The sequence below is a fragment of the Rana temporaria genome, chromosome 10 (genome assembly GCF_905171775.1).
Source record: "Rana temporaria chromosome 10, aRanTem1.1, whole genome shotgun sequence".
Classification (NCBI taxonomy): Eukaryota; Metazoa; Chordata; class Amphibia; order Anura; family Ranidae; genus Rana; species Rana temporaria.
Genome location: NC_053498.1, coordinates 12,700,840 through 12,726,249, shown reverse-complemented (window position 1 = coordinate 12,726,249; position 25,410 = coordinate 12,700,840). Strand labels below are relative to the sequence as shown.

The 25,410-nt window shown below is 42.7% G+C and overlaps 1 protein-coding gene across 1 annotated transcript; it reads left to right on the top strand.

The window, feature by feature from the left end:
• Positions 1–19,603, top strand: LOC120916336. The gene is made up of 8 exons (XM_040327246.1): positions 1–328; positions 1,008–1,126; positions 10,612–10,971; positions 12,974–13,270; positions 16,439–16,526; positions 17,771–17,858; positions 19,259–19,315; positions 19,463–19,603. The coding sequence occupies exons 2-8, from the start codon at positions 1,084–1,086 to the stop codon at positions 19,559–19,561; spliced, it is 1,032 nt and encodes a 343-aa protein (XP_040183180.1). The 5' UTR covers positions 1–328; positions 1,008–1,083; the 3' UTR covers positions 19,562–19,603.
• Positions 19,604–25,410: the final 5,807 nt, after the last annotated feature.

Genomic DNA, 25,410 nt, shown 5'->3' with positions numbered 1-25,410 from the left:
GCGAAGAATGCATTAAAGATTTTCCTTTATTCGCTCATGTTTGAAGATAAACAAGAAGTGTTGTGTTATACGTGATTGCAACATAAAGTGTTGATGGGGAAGAAGTGGAGGGTGGGAGGAGAATAATTTAAGATATACAAAAAAAAGAGAACTATTTTATTTAGGATATCTATTCCGTCACCAACTGAATGTCAGTACTGTATACGGTGGCAGACAAATGTCAATGACCATGTTTGGGTGACGGAGGAAATTACGTAAAACACGAAGAAGCTACAATTTATTCTGAACATTGCGGTGGACCACTTACTGCCTAGACTCTGGAGAAGAAGTAAGTACCAACCTGATTTCCATCTTTTTTTTTATTGTTTAAAGTGTTACAGGTTTTTAGTTGTTTTAAAGGGGTTGTAAAGGTACAATTTTTTTTCCCTAAATAGCTTCCTTTACCTTAGTGCAGTCCTCCTTCACTTACCTCATCCTTCCATTTTGCTTTCAAATGTCCTTATTTCTTCTGAGAAATCCTCACTTCCTGTTCTTCTGTCTGTAACTCCACACCGTAATGTAAGGCTTTCTCCCTGGTGTGGAGTGTCGTGCTCACCCCCTCCCTTGGACTACTTTTTTCATGGTTTCTTGCTTTCGAATAAATAAAATATAAAAAAAAATGTCACTCATCCCTCATAACCTATAATGAATTTTCAGTTATAGGTTTTTATAATTTGTATAGCAATAAAGGGATACAGAGAGGGATTGCGGCACTTAAAAAAATAATAATATTTAGCCATTTACTTTCTGAGATTTGTTGTTTACTAAGGGGCCACGCCCAACCCATGAACAGCGACCCCACACCATAATCCCCCCTCCACCAAATGATTTGAACCAGCCCACAAAACAAGGCCCATAAAGACATGGATGAGCGAGTTTGGGGTGGAGGAACTTGACTGGCCTTCACTGTTACTTGAATTATGCAGTTTTTGCAATTTTCTATAATTATTATTATTATATTTTAATAGGTGAACATCATTCAACTAAAACTAGAAGTGTACAACTTATCACATTGGTCGTTTCACAGCTATTGTATGTGTCAGCATGAATGGAAACAATATTTGTATCATTTTTCTTCTTCTTCAAGGTAATGTGTCGTGTTTTGTTTCTTCTGGTCATGCACCGAGAAACTGAAATGACATATGGGATTTGGATGTGTGTTTAGAAGGGTAACGTGTATAAATTGGGTGTGTACAGTACTGAATTCAAGAATAGAAGGTGGTCGGGGAAATTAAAGGGGTTGTAAAGGTTCTTTAAAAAACCCCGCAAGAGCTAACCCCCGTTCTGGGAAGTGCTCTCCCAAGGGGGTTAGCTTGCGGGCGCGCTCCCATGTAAGACAGTGGCGGCTATAGTGTATCACTCTGGCCCGCCCCCCGGCGGGCCGCGTCATTGATTAGATTGACAGCAGCGGGAGCCAATGGCTGGACTGCTATCAATCTCCAATGAAGAGCCGAGAACACTTTCACGACGCGGGATATTCGAGGGCTCAAGTGAGTAAACCGGGGGGCTTGTAAGCTTCGGAAGTTTTTTTACCTTAAAGTGGAGGTTCACCCAAAAACTTAATTTTTAACATTATATTGATGCTCATTTTGTCTAGGGGAATCGGGTGTTTTTTTATAATCGAAACAGTACTTACCGTTTTAGAGAGCGATCTTCTCCGCCGCTTCCGGGTATGGGCTGCGGGACTGGGCGTTCCTATTTGATTGACAGGCTTCCGACAGGCTTCCGATGGTTGCATACATCACGTCACGATTTTCCGAAAGTAGCCGAGCGTCGGTGCGCAGGCGCCTTTTAGAGCCGCACCGACGTTCGGCTTCTTTTGTATGCAACCGTCGGAAGCCTGTCGGAAGCCTGTCAATCAAATAGGAATGCCCAGTCCCGAAGACCATACCCGGCGGAGAAGATCTATGTCTAAAACGGTAAGTACTGCTTCGATTTAAAAAAAAACACCCGATTCCCCTAGACAAAATGAGCATCAATCTAATGTTAAAAAAAAAAATTCGGGTGAACTCCCGCTTTAATGCATATGATGCATTAACCACTTAACCCCTGGAACATATTGCTGGTCAAAGACCAGGCCAGACCAGGTTCCCAAACAAAATTGGTGTCCTTTTTCTTCCCCACAAATAGAGATTTATTTTGGTGGTATTTGATCACCTCTGCGGTTTTTCGTTTTTGCGCTATAAACAAAAACAGAGCGACAATTTTGAAAAAAATGAATATTTTTTACTTTTTTCTATGATAAATATCCCAAAAATATTTTAAAAAAAAGTTTTTTTCCCTCAGTTTAGGCCGATACGTATTCTTCTACATATTTTTCGTAAAAAAAATCGCAATAAGCGTTTATTGATGGGTATGCGCAAAAGTTATAGCGTTACAAAATAGGGGATAGTTTTATGGCATTTTTATTAATATTTTTTTTTTTTTTACTAGTAATGGCGGCGATTATCGATTGTTTTCGGTAATGCGAGAATATGGTGGACTCTTCGGACACTTTTGACACATTTTTGGGACCGGTGGCATTTTATGAGCGATCAGTGCTATACAAATTCATTGATTACTATAAAAATGCCACTGGCAGGGAAGGGGTTAACACTAGGGGGCAGGAAAGGGGTTAAGTGTGTTCCCTGGGTGTGTTCTAACTGAAGGGGGGGTGGACTGACTGGGGGAAATGACAGATCGCTGTTCATACATTGTATGAACAGACGATCAGGCATTCCTCCCCTGACAGGACCGGGAGCTGTGTGTTTACACACACAGCTCCCGGTCCTCGCTCTGTAACGAGCGATCGCGTGTGCCCGGCGGCGATCGCGCCCACCGGGCACGCGCGCCAGGATCAGGGACGAGCAGGGCGCCACTATTGGCTGTTCGGAGAGATGTCGTATAGCTACGTGATCTCGCCCAGCAGAGCCGACCTGCGGCTGGTCGGCAAGCAGTTAAGGTGAAAAAACGCAAAGCTTTACAACCCCTTTAACCACTTACGGACTGCCCACCGTGGATATACGTCGCTACTTTGACGGTAAAATATTTTAACCACTCACGGACCTTTGGACGACAATATACGTTGGCTGTTTGAAGAGGGATATCTCTGTTATGGCAGCAGCTGGCTGACTGACATAACCCTCTTCTTCAGCGGGCGGTCCGGTTTCCAATAATGGTGGTCTCTGTGACGGATTTGCTTCAAGATCACTGTTATCGGTGTCGGGAGAGGGGGCCCCCCCACCCGCCACTCTCATGTGCCCTCCGCCACTTACCGAAGCCATTGCCAGGGTATGGAGACGAGTGAGGGTAAGATGGCCCCCACCTGTCTCCATACCATAGCAGGGCGGAAGGGATGTTAAAACGTCACTTCCACCCATAGCTGTTAAAGCGATTTTTTTATTTATTTTTTGCATTTTTGTGTAAATATGAGATCTGATGTCTTTTTGACCCCAGATCTCATATTTAAGAGGACCTGTCATGCTTTTTTTTCTATTACAAGGGATGTTTACATTCCTTGTAATAGGAATAAAAGTGACACCATTTTTTTTTTTTAAAAGAACAGTGTATCGCCACGATCGGTAGAGCGAGAGCAATAATTCTAGCACTAGACCTCCTCTGTAACGCAAAACATGCAAGCTGTAGAATTTTTTAAATGTCGCCTATGGAGATTTTTAAGGGAAAAAGTTTGTCGCCATTCCACAACGCAATTTTGAGGAGTGACATGTTGTGTATCAATTTACTCGGCGTAACATTATCTTTCACAATATAAAAAAAATTGGGCTAACTTTACTGTTGTCTTATTTTTTTATTAAAAAAAGTGTATTTTTTCCAAACAAAAGTGCGCTTGTAAGACCGCTGCCCAAATACAGTGTGACAGAAATTATTGCAATGACTGCCATTTTATTATCTAGAGTGTTTAGAAAAAAAAATGTATAATGTTTGGGGGCTCTAAGTCATTTTCTAGCACAAAAAAAAAGTTTTTAACTTGTAAACAAATCTCAGAAAGAGGTTGGATCCTTAAAGTGTTAGTAAAGGAATATTTTTTTCTTTTTTAAATAACAAACATGATATACTTACCTCCAATGTGCAGTTAGTTTTGCACAGAGTGTCCCCGATCCTCGTCTTCTGGGGTCCCTCGGCGGCTGTCTCTGGTCCTCCCCGCAATTAGTCACCACAGTCATGCGAGAGCTCGAATGGTGGTCAGTAATTGCGGGCGCGCTCCAGTGATACAGCGAGCGGACATAGCTCGGCCCGCCCCTCGGCGCGGCGCGTCATGGATGTGATTGTGATTCAATCCATCCGCTCCAGCCAATCAGCGGCCAGGCTGAGTGGCGAAGAGGTTCGTGGGACCGCGCGCGTGACTTTCGAGCGGTCAGGTAAGTATAAGGGGGGCTCGGCAGTATCAGATGTTTTTTCACCTTAATGCATAGATTGCATTAAGGTGAAAAAACATTTTCCTTTACAACTCCTTTAAGTGGTTAACTTGTAAAAACCAATAGCCAGATTCAGAGAGACTTACGCTGACGTATCAGTAGATACGCCGTCGTAAGTCCGAATGAGCGCCGTCGTATCTATGCGCTCATTCTTAAAATGAGATACGCCTGAATTTTGCCAATATATGACCGACGTAAGTCTCCTACGCCGTCATATCTTGGGTGCATATTTACGCTGGCCGCAAGGGGCGCTTCCGTTGATTTACGCGTTGAAAATATGTAAATGAGCTAGATACGCCGATTCACGTACTTGCGCCCGTCGCTGTAATCTACGTCGTTTACGTAAGGCGTTTTTCCGGCATAAAGTTAGACCACCAAAAAGCTGGTCTAAGTCGTTTAGGGTATGGACGTCGGAAGTGCCATCGGATTTTACGTCGTTTACGTAAGTCGTACGTAATTGGGGCTGGGCGTAAGTTAGGTTCACGTCGTACGCATTGAGCCGTCGTATCGTAGGGAGTATTTGCGATGTGATTCTGAGCATGCGTGCATGCGCCGTTCGTTCGGCCATGCATTCACATGGGGTCACGATTCATTTGAATACAACACGCCCACTGCCTTGCTACTTTGAATTAGGCGGGCTTACCGCGGCCCATTTACGTTACACCGGCGTACATATGGGAGCAAGTGCTTTGTGAATACAGTACTTGCCTCTCAATGTTACGTTGGTGTAGCGCATATGAGATGCGCTACGCCTAACTAAAGATGCGCATGTCTCTCTGAATCTGGCTACAAGTGTAAAAAATAGGCCCAGTCTTATTTAAACCACCACCATTGCAGCTGTTTGTAGTTCTTTTGGCCCTACACCAAAAACTTCCAATACTAAAGGAGACACTGAACAAAAAATTAGCAAATGGGCAGGTTGGCTTGAAAATACTATGACAAATCAGTGGCTGAAAATCTGCATTATACTTTTATATATATATATATATATATATATATATATATAGATTTATATACTGTGTATATATATATACTGCTAACTCATTCTTACTCATGGTAAGAAGTAAAAGTAGAATCCAACAACTTCTCTTATTTGTTCTATTTTGATCTGTGACAAATATCGTTGAACGTTTTTTTTATATCTATGCAAAAATAAAATAATAAAATCCTGGGTTGATACTGCCAAAAATATAGCGTTGTCCTGTGCACGCTGCTGTCTTATCTTATGGAGGGAAAGAAATTACCTGCTGTTTGTAGTCCACATCAAGAGAGCAAACTGGTGTGACAATACTGCTGCTCCTCCATAGATAACAGTGGTCACACTAGGGCAGGAAGTGTGTTGCTGGTGGGATCACCAGGTAAAAGTAAAGGGGAAAAACGTCTTAAAGAATAGACATGTGCACAACAAAAATTTTCGTTTTTTTTTTTGTTCCGTTTCGTCTCATTCCGTAGATTCGTAAAGATTTGTAATTTCGTAAGACTCAAGTTTTCCTATTCGGACCCGTTCGTATTTCGTAACAGTTTTATTTTCGTATATACTGAATGATTCGTAAATTCTGTCTAATTTATTTTCGTTGATTTGAAATTCGTAATTTTGTTAGATAATAATTTTCGTTTAATGTATTCGTAATTTTGTACTTTCATAAATACATAGCAAAAAGCGGATAATCCATATTAAAATAGACTTTCTCTTAAGCCCCGTACACACGGTCGGACGTCTTGCCAACAAACGTCAAAATTAGCGTTTTCCCAAAAATCCGACCGTGTGTACGCTCCATCGGACAAACTTTTTCGGTTTCAAAAGTCCGGCCAACTCCCTTCAAAAATCCACTGAAAAGTTTGTTTGAAGTCCGATCGTGTGTACGAGGCTTTACACTGTCCAATGTGACTCAAAAGACACACAAAAGAGATAAGCTGATTGGCTAAGATATTAAGTAATCACTCACTAACTACACTGCCCAGTGCCCTTTCGAAAGAACGATACAAGTACACAAATTTACGAACAGACAAAGAAACGGTTTTACAAAACACACAGATGAAAATACAAACATACGAATGAAAATACAAACAGACAAAGAAACGGATTTACAAAACACACAAATAAAAATACGAACATACGAATGAAAATACGAACAGACAAAGGATTTAAAATACGGAATGCAAATCGTTCGTTATAGATGTCATTTTCGTTCTTTTGCATTTTCGGTGTTTCGTATTTTAGTAAGATTATCCAATCATTTGTTTGTATTTTTGCTTGTTCGTTATTTTGCTTATTCGTAATTCCGTAATTTTCGTATTTTGGGTCTTTCAGCTTTTCGGATGTACGAAAACTAACAAATTCGTACGAAAATTCAGTGTGAAAGGGGCCAAAGAAATAAAAAATGGGTGACAAGTGTTGTGACGGTATCGGTATGATATCCCCGTCAAAGATTCCCTTCTTCCATAAGAACATCACCCAATATTCCACTATCAGGAATATTCCTGAGATCGCCCATTAAGCCACACATTAGTCCAGGCTTACTGCTAGAACAAGACAGAGTTTAATGTTGTAACACACACAGCTTATATGTCATTTCCAAAACTGTTACAATGACAAATCTCCGCCCCCCCCTTACACAGTGGGGGGTCTTCAATACAGCTCCCTTGAAATAAAGATATTTCTTTGAACTACTCAGTATCTAGCCGGTTCGGCTCCGCATATAGAGAGATAATTACCACAATGAAGCAATCAGCATAATTAACATGAGCCACTTATCTAATCACAGTAACCAGTAAACACAGGGCTAGAACAATTAACATTTGAAACAGGGCTGGCTGCAGAAGGGTAAATACAATTAACAGCCTTAAACAAGCAGGGAGGATTAACCTGAAGCATATAGGTAAAAAGTCCTTCACAATGGCCCCCCTTCTTCTCCCTGCTCCGGAAAACCCGGTTGGACCTTTCCTGGTCCAGTAGGGTTGACAGGTTCAGAGCTTTTAGTCCGAGGTTAACTCCGTTTGGCGTGACTGACCTCCCTTGGCAACTGCTTCAGACTCAGGTATGCCACCGGGTCGTCAGATCACACGCCGGTCAGTCCCCAAGTCTTTGTGCGATCTGCAAAGTCACCAGAAGTCAGTGTGAAGACGGCGAATGGGTCTGTGCGCCGCCATCTAGGTGTCCCGCTATGGGAGGGGCAGGTTATGGCTCTGAAGTGACAGTCACAGGAGATTCATAAAAAGAAAAAGTTATATTTGTTGAAATGCTGTAGCACTGGTGCTCAGAGTCCGGGGGGGGGGAAGGGGACTCAGAGCCCCATAAGGTCAGCCACCCCCTGCTCCTTCCGCAGCCGCCGGTTCTCCTCTTTGAGCTTCTCCAGCTCCATCTCCAGTTCATGGAGCCTGGGGGGGTCAGCCCGCTGTGACCTCAGGTGGTTGTTCTCCTCCTCCATGCGGCTTATGCACTCCTCCAGCTCTATGTACTCACGGATCAGATCCTGCTTGCTCATGTCCTGCAGGCTTTCCACGTGGTCCTTCATCATCAGGAACTGGGTGGTAGTGTAAGGGGCCACCGGTGGGCCCTTGGCGAACACCTCGGCCCGCATCTGCGGCGCCCGCTGCGATTCCATCTCCTCCAGTCGCTTCTTCTCCTCCCAGGTCCGCTGGTTATATGACTTCCAGGACCTCTTCTTCTTGGAGGGTAGCTGGCGGTGCCTCTTTCTGCCCAGCTCCCTCCAAGGCCCCTCCGGCTCATGGCTGTCGCCCATGACCAGCTGACAATGGTGTTCCCTGTTGTCCGTAATAACAGATTGTACCATGAGGGCTTCGTAAGGGGTGCCCAATGGTTCTTCCTGACCCAGCTCCTGGGGATCCCAAGCCGAGTCTACACAATGGGCTGCTGCTGGTGGGCGGTACCCAGGTTGAGACCAATTTGACCTGGTGTTGTCATTCATGGGGCAATTCTGCTTGAAGTGACCCAACTGTTTGCACCGGAAGCAGCGTTGTTCGTTGTCCTCCTGGCGTGGGTAGCGAGGGCTAGATGTCATCGGTCTGTTAGGCGGTTGGTATCTAGCGGCTGGTGGGTGTGAGGGCGCCGTTGGTTGTGGAGGTTGTACCCGTGGTGTGACCTGGTTTGTCTTGCGAGTATCCGCATATTCATCCGCCAACTTCGCGGCCTCTGGTAGAGTTATGGGCCTGCGATCTCTCACCCAATCCTTGACGTCCGTCTGGATGTGATTGTAAAATTGCTCCAGGAGCATTAGTTGCAAAATGTCCTCTGCGGTGGTGGCCTGGCTGCTGTTAACCCAGTTAGAGGCCGACAGGGACAACTGGCATGCCCATTCCGCGTAAGAGTCTTTCATGGTTTTGCGTGAGTCCCTGAACTTCTGTCGGTGGGACTCTGGGGTTACTGCATAACGAGCCAGGAGCACTTCTTTAACCCTGGCGTAGCTATGGATATCCTGATCTGGCACGGTCCGGAAAGCATCAGAAGCTTTGCCTGACAGTTTGCCCGACAATATTGCAACCCACTCTCTTCTAGCTATTCGGTGCAGGTTACATTGTCGCTCAAAATCCGCCAGGTAGTTATCAATTTCACAGTCCTTTTCATCAAAAGCTTTAAAAGCGCTAAACGGAATCTTCCTTGTGTCTGCTGTGCTGTACTCACTGTTTGGAGGATGTGCGGCTGCTTGTTGGACTGCTGCCAGTTTTAACTGTAGTTCTGCGTCCCTTATTTGTTTATCCTTCTGTAGTTCTGCGTCTCTTATTTCTTTATCCTTCTGTAGTTCTGCGTCTCTTATTTTTTTATCCTTCTGTAGTTCTGCGTCTCTTATTTGTTTAGCCTTCTGTAGTTCTGCGTCTCTTATTTGTTTATTTTCCTCCGCTAACAGGTCCATCACTTTCAGCACCACATCCGGCGTTGGGTTCGGGCCGAACCACGCTAGCTTCTCTCTCATTAGCTTGTTGGCTGGCGATTCCTCCTCCTGAATCACTGGTGTCTCCATCTCTTGTACTGCTGGCGTTGCTGCAATCCCGTCCTCCTGGTCTATCTCCATTGATTCTGCTATGATGACCCGCTTGGTTTTGTTGCTAGCAATCCTTCCACGAACTTCCAGTAGTTCTTCCAGTGTCTGCTTGGAATCCGGGTGTGAAGGGGAATAGAAGGGAAAATCCCACTGCTACCAACCAATTGTGACGGTATCGGTATGATATCCCCGTCAAAGATTCCCTTCTTCCATAAGTACATCACCCAATATTCCACTATCAGGAATATTCCTGAGATCGCCCATTAAGCCACACATTAGTCCAGGCTTACTGCTAGAACAAGACAGAGTTTAATGTTGTAACACACACAGCTTATATGTCATTTCCAAAACTGTTACAATGACAAATCTCCGCCCCCCCTTACACAGTGGGGGGTCTTCAATACAGCTCCCTTGAAATAAAGATATTTCTTTGAACTACTCAGTATCTAGCCGGTTCGGCTCTGCATATAGAGAGATAATTACCACAATGAAGCAATCAGCATAATTAACATGAGCCACTTATCTAATCACAGTAACCAGTAAACACAGGGCTAGAACAATTAACATTTGAAACAGGGATGGCTGCAGAAGGGTAAATACAATTAACAGCCTTAAACAAGCAGGGAGGATTAACCTGAAGCATATAGGTAAAAAGTCCTTCACAAGTGTTCACGGTAATTGATAGTGATTAAGCGAATTAGGAATATGTCATCCATTGAGGGTTTAAGTCTGTTTTTAAGGATACTATCTCTACTTTTCCACTATGTTTAATTCTTACCGAGAAAGGATGCATGATTTAAAAGAGATATTTTAAAGTGGTTGTAAAGCTTTAAATTGCCCCGCCCCCCCGGCCCTCGCGTCATTGGAGTTGATTGACAGCAGAGCGAGCCAATGGCTGTGCTGCTATCAATCTATCCAATGAAGAGCCGAGAAAACCGGGCCGAGATCAAACCCATTCTCGACGTGGTACTTTCAAGGGCTCAGGTAACTAAACTGGTGGGCTGGGGGGCCGGAAAACATCAGAGGTTTTTTCACCTTAATGCATAGAATACATTAAGGTGAAAAAACATGAACCTTTACAACCCCTTTTATTTTAACCCACATTTTGTGGATGAGCATTTTCAACCTCAAAACTCTTTTTTTTTCTTGTTTAACAGCAACTTACACTGTTCAGCAAAAGGAATTTAATTTCCCATCCGAGATCCAAGCATTGATTGGTTCCTGTGTGGAGATCCCTTGTGCGGTAAGAACATCTGCAACAGAACCCAAGAATGACAAGGTGGTGTGGCACATAGTGAAACGTAATCCTGGTTCCACCAGGATTATATACAGCTCAGATCCTTCTGAAATATCAACAGAGTATAAAAACCGAGCAGCACTCATAGGCAGTCCAGAGGACAGCTGTACGCTCCTAATTCATGAAGTGACAAGAAAAGATGAAAAGACGTATTATCCAAGCGATAGAAAGTTTCCGTATAAAAGAAAAGTTTCGGAGTATGTTCAGTTACGGGTTACAGGTAAAAAAATATTGAACGTTCCATTTGGCATTGTGTTTTTCAGAGGAAAAATAATCTCAAACATTTTCCATGTTCCCATGTACATGGGTGTGAAGGATTTAGGGAATCACAACGAGTACCAGAAGGAGTTGTGACCTTAAGGACATAGGCTGGGTACCAGGGTCTTTGAGATGACCAACTAAACATTTTAAAGCTTGCACAAAACTAATTTTAATTTAAAGGAAATCTCTTGAAGTGTAGGCATATACCAGGACAAGTACATTCAATGGCCTTCAAAACCCTTCTGAGCCCTATCCTGGTACTGCTGAAACTTTCCCACCCCTTTCTGCCTCCCGTGTAGTCCTATCTGCCAGTGATGCTGCCCATCCTAGTAATAGGTCAATAGGAATGTTGAGGGCAGGCCTAGTGGCTGGCTCCAATGCTAGCCAGAAGTGTTGGAACTTTGCCTGCCAAAACGATCCTGCATTTGACGACAGTGCCGGATTTATAAGGGGCAAAAAAGGAAATTGCCCCAGGCCCCCTTATCATGTGTATTCTTACAGTCAATAAAATTGAGGAAAAAAATCTGAATAAGTGTCTTCTTCAGAACCTAACATAAATGTACTGCATTTATCGATGTATAATATGCACTTTTCCCCCTGACAATAGGGGGAAAATCACGGGTGCGTGTTGTACGCCAATAGTGTACCTCGACTCGGAGGGGAAGGAGGGAGACGAGCGCCGCCGAGCGCCGCCAGAATTCACCAAGCCGCCATCTCCTGTTTACTTGGCTCGCAATCGGCTCTGACATCACACACAGTCCCGCCTCCGCCACCAGCATTGGACCAGTGTTCTGTCAATCGCAGGAGCTGGTCCAATGCTGATGGCGGAGGCGGGACTATGTATGTGACTGCCGACACGACTGAGCCGAGCGAACAGGAGATGACGCCTCAGTGATTCCCTCACTGCACGAGGGATGGTGAAGCTAAAAATGGGCATCAGGCTGCATTGATGAGAGACAATTAGATGGGCACATAGGCTGAATTTAGGCTGCAGATGGGCACATAGGCTGCATTGAGGCTGCAGATGGGTATTGATCAGGCTACAGATGGGTATTGATCAGGCTGCAGATGGGTATTGATCAGGCTGCAGATGGGTATTGATTAGGCTGCAGATGGACACAAATAAGGCCGCTTTGAGGCTGCAGATGGACGCTGACCATTTTTTTGCTTCAAAGTGGTTTATTTAAAAAAAATTATTCCTGAAACTTAGACCCCTTTCACACTGGTGCTGCCCATAGCGTCGGCGGTAAAATAGCAGTAAAACGCTGCTATTTTACCATGGGATTTGCGGCACATTTCAGCCGCTAACGAGACACTTTTAATCCCGAAAAAGGGTTAAAACCGCCCCCAATGTGCCGCTACAGCGGTGTATTGCCGGCACAACAGTGGCGCTGCCCATTGATTTTAATGGGCAAGAGTGCATTAGTAGCGATGAGTTCACTGCTCCTAATGCACGCCAAAGCTGCTGGCAGGAATTTTCTAACTCCCTGCCAGCACACCGCTCCAGTGTGAAAGCCCTCGGATTTTTACACTGTAATGAATAGAGCAGCTGTTTAAGGGCAGATTGCAGGTGCTATTTTTAACGCTATAGTGCCTGCAAAACACCCTCAGTGTGAAAGGGGTCTTAAATTGAAGGTGCGTGTTATACGCCGACAAATATGGTATATTTTTTTTAGAACAAATGCTCTATCATTCATTTCAGTTCCCTTTTTTTATCTGTCATATACTTGAATATCTATGTTGAGGGGCCCCTAAACCTGAATTACCCCAGACCCCCCAAGGTCTAAATCCAGCACTGTTTGGTGGTGGTATTCCTGTTCTTGTTGAATGTCAAACATTTCATAATAATACTAATCATAGTATCTCATACTTTTTTTCAGTTGCAAACTTTCAATCTTTACTTTTCTTCAGAAATATTTAAACATAACATATAACCATAACTCTTTAAACTTCATCAATAGATGTTCCACCTCATCTGGTGTTGTCCGTGCCTGGAGAGATAATTGTCGGAACACCAACTTTGGTCAACTGTTCTGTAGAACATACCTGTTCCACCAGTCCACCTTTTTTGAACTGGAACATCTCAGGATTGCCCTTGTCAGAGTATAACAAGGACCTTGGGAACGGGAAGTATCTAAAAACATCTGAACTAACCTATCTATCTTCTGAAGATCATAAGGGTTCAAGCATCTTTTGTACAGCAACATTCCCTAATGGGCAAACAAGTCGAACTTCAGCTAAACTCAACATTATTAAAAGTATGTTAATTAGTGTATTACTGTGGTAGAGTCTAAGACATTAGTTTGTTGGTAACATTTGTTTGGAAAAAAGTATTTTCAACTTTTTTCCTCTTTTGGTATATCTCAGTGATTCTTATCTCCTCTAGGCTCTTTCAGACACTTCCTGTCTACATGCTCTAGTTCCAGTTATGGCTGCCCAACCCGGCTCTGTACTTGTTTCCTGTGACGATGGTGGTCCAGACCTGTGTAATGTGTGTTGGCATGGCTGGTTGTAGTCTCCCCCAAGGGCTCATGGGAAGATGACAATACAGAAGCAGAGACTGGGACAGAACAGTGTCACCCAATAACAGGAAGTGCCTGAACAAGGACATTTAAGTTAGGATCACCAGGGAGGATTAGTTAAATTAAAGATGCAGATTTAAAATGATTAAAGTGGAACTTTAGTCAGAAAAATAAGTCCTGTTAGATCAGTTCAGGCTGGCCCCTTTTGCAGGTATATGAAAACATTTAAAAATAAGTGCCTATACTGTTGAAAATCCAGAAATATATTGTCTCACCCTGCTCTGCACATGCTCAGTTGTTTTCTGTTCTCGGCACTGTGCCAAATTTGTTGAATACAATCTGCTGACTGCCCAAAGATTTACTGCTTCTCACGGTCTCTGGGCTTCAGCAAAATGGCCACCTCCAGCAAGAAGAGACAGGAACAATGCTGGATTAACAGTGCACACTAATTTTGGTAGCGTAATTATTAATGTGACATGTATGTTCCTTGCTAAAGAAGAGTATTTTTGTCAATTGGTTATGGGTAAAGTTCCACTTTAAAATTACTTTTGAGAGGACGTTAACATGTTAAAGCTCGTATGAGATTTTAGTAATCGGGTCATGTACTTTTGTGTGATTGGGTCTGATTAAAGCTTGGTGATAGGATGGTAGTCTGGACCGTTGTTGGACATTTAGGCTACGCCGACGTAGTGCAGAGCGGCAAGCACAGTATTATCAAAGCACTTGCTCCTGACGTTGCGCCAGCGTAACGTAAATTCTTTGGTGTAAGCCGGCCTAATTAAAAGTAGGTGGAAGTGGGCGTGATCCATTTAAATGATGCGTGACCCCATGCAAATGATGGGCCGAACGAATGGCGCATGCGCCGTCCCGTGGAAGCATCCCAGTGCGCATGCTCAGAATCACGTCGGAAATACTCCTTAAGATAAGTTGAATCACTGCCTATGACGTGAACGTAACCTACGCCCAGCCCTATTCACGTACTACTACGTAAAAGACGTAAAATACGACGGCTGTTCCCTGGTCCATACCTTAACATGACTTACACCTGCTTTATGAGGCTTAACTTTACGCCGGACGTAAGCCTTACGCAAACCGCGTATATGATGCGCCGGGCGCAACTACATTCGTGAATCGCTGTATCTCCCTCATTTGCATATTTGCAATGAGGCGGCCAGCTTAAATATGCGCCCAAGATACGCCACGTAGGAAAGTTACGTCGGTCGGAGGAAGCCTATTTTCAGGCGTATCTAATTCTATGGGCACAGCGCATAGATACGACGGCGCACATAGACACTTACGCGGCGTATCTTGAGATACGTCGGCATAAGTGCTACGTGAATCCGGGCCTAAATGTTTATTTCCTTGTATTTGGTGCTTAATGCACAGCACTGAGAACCAACAAATCTGGAAAACAACCTGCCCAAAAAAAAGTTATAGTAGTGGTTATAAATAGACATTTATAATAGAACATTAGTTTTGTTCCGAATTAATATTTGAACAAATTTTTAGTTTTTCAGAGATTCAGATATTTCATTACAATTCATTACAATTGTAAACAAATTTTACCGAATGCTCCGAATAACGTAACTAAATTCGTCCCCATTTTTGGAAATTCAGACTGAAATTCAAATCAAATTTTACATTGAACTCCAGTCGAATTCTAACTATACATAATGCTGAAATCACAGACTGTGTATTATTAGAGTACCATTTCGAAATAATGCAGTTTTTGTTAATCCAACGGTGATCTAAAAAGTCATTGCAATCATTTAATGAAGATTTTTCTTTTCTTTGTTCACTTTGCTGCATTCAAATCGAAAACAATATAATTTTTTTGTTTCGAACGATTTGAAAATTTATTGATTTGATCGTTTTGAATTGAAAAAAATCTGTAAATTCAAAGAAAATTGTAAAATTCCGTATACGAAATCCGAATACAAATTCTTAATACGAATTGAACGAATCAACCAAAATTAACTAAACAAAATAACTAGATCAACTAACCAAAATGAAATGAAACAAAACAATTGTTTTCATCATGCACTTGTCTAATTCTAAATAATAGCAATGAAACAAATTTCATTACAATTCATTACAATTTAAAACATTTTTACCGAATGCTCCGAATAACGTAACTAAATTTGTCCCAATTTTGGAAATTCAGACTGAAATTCAAATCAAATTTTACATTGAACTCCAGTCGAATTCTAACTATACATAATGCTGAAATCACAGCCTGTGTATTATTAGAGTACCATTTCGAAATAATGCCGTTTTTGTTAATCCAACGGTGATATAAAAAGTCATTGCAATCATTTAATGAAGATTTTTCTTTTCTTTGTTCACTTTGCTGCATTCAAATCGAAAACAATATCATTTTTTTTTGTTTCGAACGATTTGAAAATGTATTGATTTGATCGTTTTGAATTGAAAAAAATCTGTAAATTCGAAGAAAATTTTTAAATTCTGTATACGAAATCTGAATACAAATTCTGAATACGAATTGAACGAATCAACCAAATTTAACTAAACAAAATAACTAGATAAACTAACCAAAACGAAAGGAAACAAAACAATTTTTTTCATCATGCACTTGTCTAATTCTAAATAATAGCAATGAAAATTGAATTCACAAAATAAAGGAAGAAATGCAATGAAGTCAGAGGGGCGCTATAACAAAAATATACAGTATAGTGATGATTACTACAGCAGCCTACGGTCAGCACAGGTGATGATAAAACTAGCAGATAAAACAATCATTTTAGATTGATTTTATAAATAAAATAAAAAAGATTTAATGATGGTTCAAACAGCTGGCAAACAAATTTACAGATGCAATGAAAACTGACCAATTAAAAGTGATAAGGATGATGATGATATATATATTTTTTCTTTTTTTTACAGTGGAAAAAAATGTGAACAAGCATATTAGGATGATTATAATTGTTGCATGCCTAATCTCATTGTTACTGACCGCCTTCTGCATTTGGAGGTACAGTATACTATTACCGATTAGTAATATTATACAGAAAACGATCATAGAAATGCTGTATTCATTTTTTTTATTAATTGACACAATTGATTGAAATGTGGAAGTCAACATTTCTCAGCCCACCGTTTCTTCTTTAGGAATGAACAAAACTTCCTGTGTTCAGTACACAGGCAGTTGTGTGAATTCTGTTTGAAATGTTTTGCTCATTCTTGTTGTGACCATTATTAAATTCTATGGGGGGGGGGGGGGTGTTGTTGTTAAATTCTGGCTATTTGTTGGACCAATAAATAAGATATTGTCAAAGAAAAAAAAAAACATGGAAGGCTGGACATTGCCATTAGGGACTGCAGGGGAGAGGACAGAGCACTCAACAATGGCTGGTAATGCCTGGGAGCCGTGACATCACCCATAAGTTCTGATGGCCCATCCGTTGTTGGCATTGCTTCCTCTTCCCTGCAGCAGTTGCTGACTGACACGGGGGAGCTGGATCATTTGACATGGGTTAATCAGCAAAGGTGTTAGGCTAGGAGGAGGGTGGGTGGGGGGCATTTTTAAGACTAGTTAGGTTTTGCCTGAAAATCTACTTTAAAGCGATTGTAAAGCTTTAATTTTTTTTTTTAAATAACAAACGTCATACTTGTTTTGTGTTTTGTGCAGTTCGTTTTGCACAAAGTGGCCCTGAACACCGACTTCTGGGGTCCCTCGGCGGCTCCTCCCCACATCCCCCTGGGAGAATCACTCTCCCGGGGGGTTACCTTGCAGGTGCGCTCCGGAGTCCAGCATTCGGTGTCCATGTATGACTCGGCCCTGCCCCCCCCGGTGCCCGTGTTATTGGATTTGATTGACAGCAGCGGAAGCCAATGGCTGCACTGCTATCAATCTATCCAATCAAGAGCCGGGAGAGAGGAACACCATGTCCCCTCCAAGGGAAATTTGTGGTTCAGGTAAGTAAAACAGGGGGGGTGACTGCCAGGTGTTTTTTCACCTGAATGCATAGGATGCAACATGAGGGTTTACAACCCATTTACACCGTGGTCGGTGTTTTTGTCTTGCCTTTTGCACTTGCAATACTTTTTCTTTATAAAGACATTTTCTTGGTACTTTTATGACTTAGCGTGCCATAGCAGAGTGCTAAGTTTGTTTCTTCATTTGCCACTGAAATATAAGTTCAATTATGTCTCATGGTGTTTGTCGACTAAATCATACTGCCTATAAATGACACCAAACCTTTCTCTTTGTTTAAGATTCCTTCTAGGTAACCAAGATTCCACATCCAGAGCCCCTAATTCCTATAGAAGAAAAAATGATTCTTTTGAGACAAAAGGCACCAAGGTAAGTGTATCTGAAGGAGTAGCAACCTAGTTAAAGGCAACCCCCTCCAACCTATTAAATATACAACTTGTTTATTCGTTTGGAGGTTCAAGTACTTGGGCGCATAACCAATTAAAATCCACCCTGCTAAGGTCCATTAAAGACCATTAAAAAGTAAATTCTGACTGGTTAAATAGGTTCCTGCACTTAAAGTGTCCCTGTCACTTATTCACCCAAGTAAAAAGTGTGATAGACTCAGAGGCTTTTGGAGGGAACTGAATGCTAGCCTCTTGCCTACCGACTATGTGCCCTGGCATTTGAGGGAGCTGCAAGCAATTGGGAAGGTATTCTGTTATTTAACGCAAAAGGACTTATTAAAAAGGCAATGATGGTCTCTGACAACTTGGGACTCATAGGGGTTTGGACGCTGTTGCCCACGGCCCACCCGTTCCCCAAGGTACCAAACCTTGGACATCCCTCTGCTACATTTCTTTGGCTTTAATGTTAGTTCCACAGCCCTGATGCGGTCTAACACAGTACCCAGGTGGAGTAGATGTTCCTCCCAGTTATCGCTGTAGATTGCAATGTCATCCAGATATGCACAGGTTTAATTCTGGAGGCCATCAAGGTGTTGATCTACCATCATCTTCATCCCAAATGGCTTGACCTTAGACTGGTACAAGCCAAAGAGGGTGATGAATGTTGACCTCAAAACAGATTCCGGATCCAGAGGAATCTGCCAGTACCTTTTGCATAGAAACCAAGTTTTTTTTGTCAAAGCTTAAAGGGGTTGTAAAGGTTCGATTTTTTATTTTTTTTAAATAACAAACATGTCATATTTACCTCCACTGTGCAGTTCGTTTTGCACAGAGTTGCCCCAATCCTCCTGTTCTGGGGTCCCTCAGCAGCTCTCTCGGCTCCCCCCCACTTCAGATAACCCCCTCTGGGAAGCGCATTCCCAACGGGGTTACCTTGCGGGCTCGCTCGCAAGTCCTGCATTCGGCATCCATAGCCACCAATTGCAGGACTCGGCCCCGCCCCTTGGGGCCTATAATAACTGAGAGAAGAAATGGGGAATGAGTTAGGACTAACTGATAGTTATTAAAGGGTTATGCATTTTTGGGACGCGTTTTATTAAAAAGAAAAAGAAAAAAAAGATGTATATATATATATATATATAGTAAAATTGTGTGGCAGGGGAAGGAAGGGCAAGCCAAAGACGTGCTATGTATGTCTTCTATAATTTGGTAAAAAAAAATTGAGCATATGTAGCATGCCTATGGTATGAGATTGGTTAAGATATGCGAATATTAATCTTGCTATGAGAGTGTTTTTTTTTAGAAACTCACTCAGAAAATCAACAAATCTCCAAATAAATCATTGTTTAGTAATTTTTTTTCCTTATACTATATTATATATAGGATGCCAGGTATACGGATCTTATGGAGAGAGAAAATACAGTTTATTGTGTAATAGAGGTAAGGAAGTTAAAATAATCATGATTTATTTCATATATTTTCTAATTATTTCTGGTATAAATATCCACGTGTGACAAGGAGAAATTTATATAAAGATAAATCACATATTGATACTGCAATTGATCCAACTGTTCTTATTTTCTACAGCCAGGAACTCGGAAGATGATACAAGGAAAGAGCAATTTAACTGAATACAAAAACACATATGAGTATATGAGGCCCTTATCCGGAACTCAAAAACTCTAAATACTGTCTAAAATATCAAATAAAAGTCCTTTTCAATATTAATACATGAGTAATGAAAGCGGATTTGTATTTCCCCCCAGTTTTTTTTTTCCGGGGGGGGGCAAGTCTACACCCTGATTTGGGCTTTCATAGGTATTCTAAATTCTGCATGAAACTAAAATCAGAGCGAGTTTCAAGAATTTCAATCTCCAAACTTACCTCTAGAAACTAACCTTTCTTTATTTCTCATATAAAATGTACATTTCTCACCTCTGTCCAGCATCTATAGAGACAGAGAATGAAGTTGGGTACCGAGACAACATAAGTCCTGTGCACATACAGTATCTGGCAAATCAATGGTCAAAAAGGACTTGGAAGTCCTAGTAGATGATAGGCTCAGCAATGGCATGCAACGCCAAGCTCCTGCTAACAAAGCAAACAGAATATTGGCATTAAAAAAGGGATCAACTCCAGAGATAAAACAATAATTTTTCCGCTCTACAAGACTCTGGTCCGGCCGCACAATGTGTCCACACACTAGCAGCCAGACTCCCTTTGTTATCCTGGATGTTCTTTTGTGGTAAAATAAATGTGGCCTCTGAGGAAAAGGACTTGATCCTTAAAACACGTTAGCCATTCCTAGACCCTTTGAGGTCTTCCCTATGGTGATTTGGTGCATCTCTAGTTCTGCTTGTGCATGACATGTGTTTGTGAGTATTCACTTGTTGTTTATTTCTTAATAAAATAGATTCATGGTAATGCACTAGGTTGATGGGCCCTCTCCTTTGTTGTTTTGTGTTCTCTTTTTATACCCAGTGCCTACCAGCATTGTCTATGTGACCCATGTTCCAGGTGTGTGCTTCTTTGCATGCTTCAGCCAGCTACTTGTTCTGTGATCTGTACTTCCTTAATCCTACACACTTGCACCTGCACCCTGCATCCTGTGACCCCTTTGTGATTCTGTGCAACTCAACCCATTCTCCATGCCCTTGTGTGTTTGTACACTCTTGCTTGCCTGGTTTGTGTTACCCAATGGCCTTTGAGTCCTGAACTCCAGAACTGCTAAGGACTCTCTCCAGTAACCTACTCACAGTTCCTAGTAGTTGCATGCTCAGGTTAGTCAGAGGGCCACAACCTGGACCTCACCTGCAGCCAAGTCCATCTCCACCATTAGGGATGAGCTTCGAGTTCGAGTCGAACTCATGTTCGACTCGAACATTGCCTGTTCGCCTATTCGGCGAACAACGAACAATTTGGGGTGTTCGCGGCAAATTCGAAAAGCCATGAAACACCCTGTTAAAGTCTATGGGAGAAATCTAAAGTTCTAATTTTAAAGGCTAAAATGCAAGTTATTGTCCTAAAAAGTGTTTGGGGACCTGGGTCCTGCTCCAGGGGACATGTATCAATGCAAAAAAAATATTCCTTTAAATTTCGTACCTGGGGGGGGGGGGGGTGTAAAGTAAGCATGTGAAAAAGTGCATGTTTCCTGTACTTAGAACTGTCACTGCGCAAAGTGTCTTTTCTGAAAGAAAAAAAGTCATTTAAAACCGGACTTGCAGCTATAATGAATTGTCGGCTCCTGGCAATTCAGAGAGAATTCATTCATAAAAAAAAAGCGTGGTGGTCCCCCCAAATTTAATTACCAGGCCCTTCAGGTCTGGTATGGATATTAAGGGGAACCCCGCCATCAATTTAAAAAAAATGACGTGGGGTTCCCCCCAAATATCCATTCCAGACCCTTCAGGTCTGATGTGGATTTTAAGGGGAACTCCACCCCAACATTTTTTAAAAAATTGCATGGAGTTCCCCCCTTTATCAATAAAGGACTTTTTTCCACGGTGTGTGTGTGTGTGATTTTTACAACTATTTACACTTCCTTCGTGAAATGGTAGGGGTACAATGTACCCCATTACCAATTCACATAGGGGGGGCAGGATCTGGGGGTCCCCTTTGTTAAAGGGGTCTTCCAGATTCTGATAAGCCCCCTGCCCGCAGACCCCCACAACCGGCCAGGGTTGTGGGGATGAGGCCCTTGTCCCCATCAACATTGGGACATCCTACCCATGTTGAGGGCATGTGGCCTGGTACGGTTCAGGAGAGGGGGGCGCACTCTGTGCCCCCCTCTTTTCTGCGGCTGGCCAGGTTAACGTGCTCGGATAAGGGGTCTGGTGTGGATTTTTGGGGGAACTCCACGCCATTTTTTTTTATTTGGGGTGGAGTTTCCCTTAAATTCCACACCAGACCTGAAGGGTCTGGAATGGATATTTGGGGTGAACCCCACGCCATTTTTTTTTAAATTGACGGCGGGGCTCCCCTTGATATCCATACCAGACCTGAAGGGCCTGGTAATTTAATTTGGGGGGACCCCCACGGTTTTTTATTTTTATGAATGAATTCTCTCTGAATTGCCGGGAGCCGACAATTCATTATAGCCACCAGTCCGGTTTTAAATGACTTTTTTTCTTTCAGAAATGACACTTTGTGCAGAGACAGTTCTAAGTACGGGAAACATGCGCTTTTTCACATGCTTACAGTACTTTACACCCCCCCTAGGTACAACATTTCAAGGAATATTTCACTTTTATTGTTTAACTCATTATTAACAGCATTATTAAATTCACTGCTCCCGAAAAAACTGCAGTTTTTAAAACTTTGTTTTGCATTGATACATGTCCCCTGGGGCAGGACCCAGGTCCCCAAACACTTTATAGGACAATAACTTGCATATTAGCCTTTAAAATTAGCACTTTAGATTTCAAATGTTCGAGTCCCATAGACTTTAACAGGGTTCTAAAGTTCACACGAACATTTGGTGTGTTCGCAGGTTCTGGTGCGAACCGAAAAGGGGGGTGTTTGGCTCATCCCTATCCACCATTAGGGGCTCTGGTGAAGACAATACGGCACCTTAGACTCTGTGCCTTAGCACTTCTAAAGGCTCTCACTTCTACTCTTGAATGTTCACCATGGGTTCACTCCATCAGTGTCTTCAGGTATCCAACCCAGATTCCACATAGTCACCTGTGTCTCCTCTGTGGCCAACGCTGCTACCTGGTTTCAGCTGCTGATATCAACTCCTGATTGCCTAGTCTTCTTCCTAGTGGGAGCAAATTCCCTGATCCATGACAGATCCAATCCACAATCAAAACCGGTTGGGAGTGATGGAAAAAATCTGAAATGTTTCACATTGGACCTGCATATGCATGCCAAAGCTGCTGGAAGCAACCTAGACTGAGGTTAACTGCAAATGTAAAGACTCTAAAGCCTCATACACATGATCGCACTTCCGACTATTCTGTGGATTTTTGTCCGAAGGGGCGTTAGCCGTGAACTTGTTCTGCATACACACGGCAGAACTTTTTCAGCCAACATTTACCAAACCACATGGTTTTTCAACTCTTTACCGTCACTCTTTGGGCAACTTCTGCTATTGTTGTCTGATGTTTAGCATTGGTTCTGAGCATGCTCGTTTAAACTTTGGATTTTAGTCCGATGGACTTGTGTACACACGATCGGATGATCCTCCATCGGACATTTGTTGTCGGAAAGTTTGAGAGCATTAACAGCGAACATTTGTCTGTTGAAAACTGAAAACAGTTGGCCCGATGGAGCGTACAGATGGTCGGATTGTCCGATCAAACACGTCCGTCGGACTATTGTTAAAAAGTATGATCGTGGCGCGATGCAGGGAGGACTTGCTTGAGCAGAGCTCCGTTGGTCGCGGTCCCTCCGGGCGGATTACCCAGGGCTAAAACGCACTTTCAGCGGCGATTTCACCCAGCACCCCTGTGGGAACACTTTGTGCATGCCATCAGCGCGGAAGAAGGGGAAACGGAGCTCCGGCCATTGCCTCACAAACTTCCTTATTGATATGGAGCAAAGACACAGCAAGGTGTCCCAAGATGGCGCCGGACAGCACGAGGAATCACAGGCCCACAAAGAATTTACATCCCCATACGTCCACTCTAATCACCAGAACAGTGAGTACGATGCCCCGCTCTCCAAAGCAGACTTGGATGCTAGCCTGACCAACATTTTTAACAAATTGGTGGACAAGATAGAGAAGGAGGTTCATAGCTCCACGGCAGCCTTATCACAAGAAATAGCTAACATTGGCAACCGTACTGACATGTTAGAGACCAAACATGATGAGCTCTCCCTAGCTCACAATGACCTCAGAAAGGATTATGAAAACTTGGCTGACAATTTTGCTTTTATGCAAGCACAGGTCGAGGACCTTGACAACCGTAATCGACGCCATAATATCAGGCTTCGCGGGGTCCCTGAATCAATCACAGACCTTATGCCAGCAGTAACAAAATTTTTTCATAACCTCCTGCCGGATAAACCCCCATCTGCTTTCACCTGTGACAGAATTCACAGGGCACTTCGCCCCAAACCTCCCTCTGACAGCCCCCCCAGAGATATCATCATGTACATGAGAGACTTCCTGGTCAAAGAGGACATTATGAGGGCCTCCAGGAACACACCCAATCTTACAATGGAAGGCAAGAGAATCCAGCTATACCCAGACATATCCCCTGCCACCCTGGACAGAAGGCGTAGGATGAAGGAGGTCACAAATGTTTTACAAACAGCCAGAATCAAATATAGATGGGGATTTCCATTTAAGCTCACGATCCCACATAATGGATCAACATACACAGTATTTAATGTCATTGAAGGCAAAGAACTATTAATAAAATTGGGCCTGCTGGCCCAAGACCCCCAAATCCGCCCCCCATCTACGCCCAGGCCCTCACCAATCTGGTCTACTCCTCCCACCAGACGCAACCAGAGGGATCAAAGAAGACTAATCAACTCCTTTCAGAACCAGCACTACTAAGTCCATCATGAACAATGAACAGTCCTAACATCTAACCTATTCTTTAAGACATACCCTATATCTGATTTTCTTGTACCTGCATACTGGTCGGGGTCTCCTTTTGTTTTTTTTTTTTTTTTCTTTTTCTTTTTCTGTTTTTTTTTTCTCCTCCTCTAGATGGAAATACTCACCAGAGACACCTCAAGATTCTCAGATACATCCATCCATGCAACAGCGAACTTCTTAAACTACTCACCAGTTCTGAATCTATCTTTGTTGGACTGTATGGATCTGCACACTGATCGAGTGTGTGTGGTTACCCCATCAGGTTATGTTGTACACACTCAGTTTTATGTTTCTCACCAAGTATGCCAGTGGTTATATTTGTTCTATGGTTATATCTCATTATGACCATTTTGTTCCAAACCAACTATATCTAAATGAAGCGCATATTTTACACTCTATAGTGGTGATATTGTCTGTGATATCTATAATTATCCACAATACGCACTATAATGGTTATTGGTGCATGTTGCACCTCATATATGGCATTGACAGTTTCGCCACAATGCACTCATCTTTAAAAATTAAAATGCCCGGTGCACCCGCCGCCGCTTGATTGACCCCACCCCTACAGCTACACTCGGCTGCTGCCCCATCCCCATATGGGGCATCGCCCGGCCGGCTGTTGGGATAAGGACATTTTGTCCTTCTTTCTGTTCTTTTTTGTTTTATTTTTTAGTGACAGACTTTTCTCTGTCCCCATTATCTGTATGTTCCTAAACAGATTTATGATACTCACTTTAGAGGCTTATGAGACCTCACGTTTGTTTTACATGGTACATGACCCACAAGACATGTGGACCCATACATTGCTATACTACTGTTACTTTAATTTTCTATATAACTTGCTGCTCACCAAGGTGCATATATATTTTGAATTGTTGTTGATACCCACGGGGTTGCTGACCACACTCCTGACAGGAACTGTATACGGGCCCGGTCGGGATGGTGGTCCGCCCCTGGAATTATATATAGAGATGTCGTA